Here is a 6689-nt window from a genome sequence, read left to right as displayed (position 1 = left end):
AGGGAAAAAAAAAAAATTTAGAGGTCCACCAGTATTCTCATGGAAAATTTACAAATCCTGTTACCCAGTTACAAACTTTGGGAGTTATCACATATAAAAACAATCAAATAATACATATTTACATCACCATCACTATACTTTTACATCTTGGTACAGAGAGGGATTTATTCTCAGCAGACAAATAATATCTTTATAGCCTTTTGTTTGGAGGTCAAATCCACAAGAAAAGGCAGAGCAATCATCACCACACTACTAAATAAACATCTTCCAACTGCCTGGATTTAACTGGCAGTCTTTAGAAGGCTTAGAGAGCTCTAAGATCTTCATGCAGAAATATTTCTTATTTCTGCAGGCCAGGCTCATGCTTCACTCAAAACAATTCTATTTTGCAATAATTTTTGCTATGCAAAATTAAATTAAAAGCTTAATGAGCAGTGATTAATTGGGAATTGATGTAAACATAAATTTACAGAATATGCAAGATATATATAGTTGGTTGTTTGAAAAAGATCTCAGAGCTTCCACAGTATTAAAAACTGTGTCAAGTGCTTTCTAAAGAATAATAAGGGTACAGCTCTCATCCTTACTTCACTGTAATGGTACAGATGGGAAAAATGAAGGTTAGATTTTACAGGGATGAGTTTATGACCAAACAGGAGTGGAGCTGACTCACCCACCTGTTCAAAGCAATGTAGAGACTAAATGCAAAAAGAAAACATAAAAGAAAGACAAACTTGGAATTAAACTCTCTTTAGAGAGATTTAGATTTTACAAAATCATGTAATTTCACAGTGGAATCTTTTACTTCTTCTACTTTCACAGTTTCTAAACTACGTGAAGTGCTGATGTAGCAGCTCTTAGATGCCTATTTCATACTGGTTTGTTTTTTAAATTTCATCTCACTCTAGATGTAGAAATCATCCCACCGAGACCAGGATGGGAAATCTAAAGAGTTATGAATGTCCAGGCGTATTATTCTTTTACCCAGAGGCTGCCTTCACATTCACTGTACATTTGCTATCCTTCCTCCCCCTTTACATCACAGCAACAGGTAAATCTGAAGTACTGGTAAGGTTATAGGGAAGACATTTGGCAAAACTGACCTGCCACAGGTGGGCTCACTAGATATGGTATGGCATGAAGAAAATACACAACGCCCAGTGCTGATGATAACAAAGGAGTTCCCACTGCATCTGCTGTCACAACGGGGATCAGCGTTACATAGGCTCCATCAAAGTAGCCAAAGGTAAATGAGAAAGGCACAAGCAAGGGGAAGCTTTGGAGAACTGGCAGGAAAAGACAAGAGAGGCCATCCATTCCCACAGCAAAGAGGTAGCAAAAGTAACGATGTTTCTTCAGGCACCTGCAAATTTCAAAACCGAAAAGAAAAATATTATCACTGAAACCAGCATTTCAGTTTCTATGCCCTGGCATGCAGTGCTTCAGTCTCTCTTTTCTATGGCTCACATTAAGTCAATTGCCTTAAGCAAGCCTTCACTCAGCAGACGAGCACAGGTCGGGAAAGTTGCCCACCTACAGCTGCAGAAACATCTGGCCAGCAGCAGCCTGGTGCCTGCAGTGTTCTTCAGGATGTTCCAAGTGACAGAACCCTGCTGCCAGGATTCTGCAGACCCATAAAGTTTCAATGTTCCAAGCAGTATTTCATTGGGCTTTACATCCCACCTCAGCAAGGTGCTCCCAGCATTATGCATAAAATATTTCAGTACACCTCTCTTAGCTGCCACCTTTCCAGTCAGCTCTTAAATGCGAGTTAGTGTGAGTTAAGTGAGATGGCAATTCCCTTCCTTCCTGCTTCACAAAAACAATAATTGATTTCTCCCACAAACTAAAGAATTGCAAAGAATGCATGCTTTAGAATCAAAATCCTTGCTAATTTGGCCAGTATCTACTGATGTTACAGATGCTGTACACTGATGTTCAGAGTGAGCTGAGTTCACAAAGCATGGTGAGTTCTTATATACTGGACAATGTATAACAATTTTCAGTCAGTCCTTCCTAGCATGTGCCTACAATATTGGGCCAGACCCTGGACCCTCTTCTATAACTTCTGTGCCTCCCCAGCAGCACAAAAGATATGGAAAAGCAGAAGAAGCAGGGTGAAATCCCCTTGGAAATAGATATGGTGAATCACACCCAACATACCTCAGGCAAGGGGTTACATTTCCACTATCAAACATACAAATACATCATTTTTTCAGGAAAAAGGGATATTAAACCAATTGAACAATCTCAGAAGAGACAAAAAGATTAAACAGCAAGCATTCCTGAAAGTTAGACTCGGTTGTTGGGGGGGTTTTAAGTTACAGATGCTAGAGAAAGAGTACATAATGTTAACTTTTATATGTATTATACCTTGCTTGCATCCAGCCTCCCACCAGCTAAAGCTTCCCCTTGATCAGCCAGAAGCCCTTACCTTCTGTCTGTGAGCCATCCAAAGGTGATATTACCAATTATGTCTATGACACCAAGTATGGACATGAGGAAGGCAGCCTGGTGATGACTCACTCCAACACTCAAAGCATAAGGCACTAGGTAGACAAAAAGAGGGCTGCAGCCATATGCCATAAATAAAATTGACACTGCCAGCACCATGAAGCCTGGCATCAGCAAAAAGTCATATTCCTTCCATGAACAGTAGCACAAACATTCATGAGGCCATAATTTGATTAAAGGTGAACAGATGGACATTTGCTTTAAGTCTTGTTTCTCTGTTTCAAGGACATAATTCTGTTCAAGCAACTCAGGAGCAGTTTTACAATCCTCCTTAAGAGAAATAGGCCGCATCAAGGCACCACAGACACAGAGGTTTAAAACAAAACCTCCCAGGATGAGCAAAGCTCCTCGCCAGGAAAACTGCTCAATTAAGAGCTGGACCACAGGGGCCAGGATGAAGGTACCAATTCCACTTCCTGACATGGCTATTCCATACGCCAGCGCTTTCCTTTTGTTGAAGTATTTGCCCACCATCGCAATGGCTGGAGAATAACAAAGTGCAAACCCAAGTCCTAGAAGAGAAATCAAAGTGCAGATGGCTTAATACCAAGCATGACATATGGAACATATTAAAGCAAACCACATAATGTATTTTCATTAGTACAAAAGAATAGAAAGCTTTTTCTGATTCTGTATCACGCAGCCCAGTCTGAGTGTGATGAGAAACTAGGATGACATCTTTCTTCCACTGGCAGGGTCCCCGACTCGACAAACCTAACTGATGACCATTAATCCACAATAATAAGACTCAGACAGAAGTGATGGGGTTCACTTCATAACAAGAACAAGGAGGATCACTAAACATGAGAGAACTGGTGTGCCAGCCTCTCATGCATACAAGATGAAGTCTTGCCCCAGGGTCTGCACCAATGCTGGCACTAGACATGCTGTCCTGATGAGGTACCACTTTGTGTTTTGGTCTGTTGCAATCCTGAAAATTAATTTTCAGGTCTCTGAAACACAGTACAAAGAGCCTGTCTCTGTTACTAATATTCTACAAAAAACCTCTCTTGGTCCACTAAACAAACTGCTTGCAACAGCTGCTTGGAGTTCTGACCATTTTAAATCCCTACCTACAAGTAAAGAGGGGAGGAAAGCCTCAGAAAGCCAGATCCAGTTGAGTAAACAAATAAGATTTATCTCTTGGATGGAGAAAAAGATTGTGGTCTCTGCTGCAGAATCAGAGAGCAGGTTTTAATCATCAAGTGGTTGCCCTAACACTAAAATATGTATTTCTGAATCGGTAATAGAAATTAGTTCCTGACTAGGGTTTTGGAGCATGTCCTACACTGAGGGTGAAACAGCCCCAGTTCCTTTGGCAGAACTTGCTGATAGAGAATAAAACAGTCCCCAGTGCTGTAACTGGCTTGCCACATCCCCCTCAAAGGCCACACTGTGTGGGGCAGGCACTAAACCTGCCAGGATGGAATAAGAGGATTAGAGGGACTCTGGGCAGCAGGTGCCCAGTCTGGCACCCCTCAGGAGGCAAGGGAACAAGCAGGGCACAGAGCTGGGCTTGGACCTGTACAGGCAGCAGAGCCAGCAGAGCAGCCCTGAGCTAGACATCATCACTCAAGAGCTATGAAAATCATACTTTATTAGGCATACACATAATTTATTTTTTAGCGAGTTGGCAGGGGGAAACAGGTCTCAAAAAAGCCAACAAATGTCCTGTGAAAAGTGGAAAGTTTAGGGCTGAAAACATTTTCATATCTCTTAGAAGGAACTGTGCTACTTATTGACACTCCCCAATCTCACCTGTGCTTCACTCTTGGGTTTCAAATCCTGCTGCTTTTATGGTTTTAGACATTCACTTGTTGTGTTCCCATCTGCTCTCTGGGTTGGGGGCACCACATCTAGCCTTTACCAACAGTTCACGTCTCTGTTAATCAGCCCCCACAGGCTAAAAGTTCACTGCTTGTAATGAACTTGGGTCTTTACTACTCCATGTAAGTTGTAACTGCCTTTCCACCTCGGTATTCACAGCAGCTCCCACTAAAGAAGCCTCAGAGGTATTAGCATGGTTTGTAGCACAGTCCCTCGAATTACAAGAAGCCTTTTTATTTGTTATGAACACATTTTGTCAAAGATTAACATTGTAATACAGTTACAGGCGCTAAAATAAGGATTTTTTTTTTAACAAATAAGCTGTTGGCAGCTGTGAACTGCAGTAATTCCACCAACTCGTTACTAAACTCCAGGGGACCAAGTACAAGGTCTTATATCACCGTGGCTACCAGGTCAGTATTAATGAGGAAGGAATGTCAGTGTGACCACAGGCCCCTCTCAAGTTCCTCTGTGCACAACAAACACAGGCAGATAGGACAGAGCAAAGATTTGTTTTCACCATACCTGAGCAAAAATGGAGGAGCTGCTACAGAAAGACTACCAATCAGCAATGTTTTTTTGCTGTTCAACTAGAATGTAATGCAGACAAACGTAAGGCTTACAGCTGAGGTGCCTGGTATTCACCAAGAGCTCCTCTATTCTTACTTACATGTATTGGTTTGAACTTTTTTGGTTTAAACTTTTTTCCCAAATGTGCAACTAGATTAGGGCAATCTAGAACTTCTGCTATAACAAACTCCTCCCAAATCCCAGACAAAACAGAGAAACCTTTTCATGTATACCAACTGCAACAGCAGTCCTTCCTGACCTCCCATAACTTCAGAACTTTATTGACAGTCCTCTCTCTAATAGAAGGTGAAGTTGCTTTTGCAGGGTGCTGCATTTGTGTGGTATGAGATCAGTCAGTGCTGAAGCTCTCGCTGGCACAGCCTCTGGTCTACAATCATGGGAACAGGTCTGAGTATCTCTATTTGACCAGTGCAGTGTCAATATGACATGGAGAAGAGATCACCCATCATTTTAGCCTTCCTGTCTTGTGTTCTGGCAGCAACAAAGGGGCTGAATGCATCCTACCTGTGAGGACTCCTAATGATAAGTAGAGATGTTCCAGACTGGTGGCGAATGAGCTCAAAATTAGTCCAGCAGATGCAAGCAGCCCTCCTAGCATGATACCAACTTGGCAGGATACATGATTACTGATTAAACTCCCAAGCGGGGCTTCAAAGAAACAAATAAAGCTGGTAGTTAATGGCAGGTCCTCACACACAGTTCACTGCAACAGTTATAAAAGAAAAGGAAGCAGGAGGAAGGCGGAGAAAATGGTGTTTGCAGCTACATCGTGGTCTTCCAACATAATCCTGTCACAATGGCATGAGTGCCAAATATAAAGGAAAAAAACTTCTAAAAGTCATTTTCTTGAAAGTCAGGATAAACCTGAAACTTACAGTACCTTTCTCAGCAGCCATTTCTGTAGATCAAAGTCATTATGGAACACAGCTAATCTGCAGTGTCAAGGGGTCAAGACAGGTCACAGGAACAGCCCACACTGTTCATTACTCCGTGCTTACAACACTCAGACTTTTCCCCATCTGGAATTTGCAGTTCAGCCCTCAGTAACTTTAGGTTTTCCTCACAACTCCCTGGCCTTGTGGGCTCTGGGTTACACCCAAACAGGAAAGGTCTCACATCTTTTGGACAATCTCCAGGACTGCTACCCTTCTCCTGCACTCCTCCAACACCAACATCTCCCATATCACCCTGCTTCCACCAAGGGATGCCATCACCAACCCTCTGCCCTTCTACTACCTGCAATGCCAGGGCAAGGTTACCCCTATTTCTCTTTTCCCCAAGATACAACCTGGCTGTCACAGGTGAGTTGTTGCATCTCATTCTGGCTGTGCCCCTCTGCCTTTCTAGCAATTCTTATGGATTAACCTCTTCTACAGGACCAGGGCATGGATTTTCACCAAGCTGTACAGCTTTAAAGCAAACCCATGAGAAATTCAGTACAACTGCTGTGTTGATGCACATGATTTTTAATAATAGCAAATTTTCTTTTAAGAGAGAAGACTAGCTGTAAATATACACTTTTGATAAAAGGAGGACAGTTGTGACTTGATCTGGAGGCAAGATGTACATCCTGTGCTACATCTCAAATATGACTCCAATCAAAAGGCAAAAGAAACAATTGCTCAGTTAATAGCTCTCAAACATGAGGTGTCCCAATAGACCTGAACAAAAGTACATTTCTGAAAAATTCAATCATTTCACAAAACAAAGTTCTGCTTCTTTTTCTTTAGTATGAAGACACTCCCTTACAGAACTGT

General features: G+C 42.0%; 1 protein-coding gene across 1 annotated transcript in view; it reads right to left on the bottom strand.

Moving 5' to 3' along the window:
* The window catches only part of SLC16A12 (solute carrier family 16 member 12), a 16672-nt gene that overhangs the window by 2073 nt on the left and 7910 nt on the right, over positions 1–6689 (bottom strand). The window contains exons 4-5 of the mRNA XM_005416464.2: positions 2435–3026; positions 1082–1363 (exon numbers count right to left, since the gene is read on the bottom strand). Of these exons, the coding sequence (XP_005416521.1) occupies positions 1082–1363; positions 2435–3026 (874 nt within the window). The remainder of the gene's footprint in view (positions 1–1081; positions 1364–2434; positions 3027–6689) is intronic.

The sequence above is a fragment of the Geospiza fortis genome, unplaced genomic scaffold (assembly GCF_000277835.1).
Source record: "Geospiza fortis unplaced genomic scaffold, GeoFor_1.0 scaffold130, whole genome shotgun sequence".
Lineage (NCBI taxonomy): Eukaryota > Metazoa > Chordata > Aves > Passeriformes > Thraupidae > Geospiza > Geospiza fortis.
This window is presented reverse-complemented; position numbering and strand designations above follow the sequence as displayed.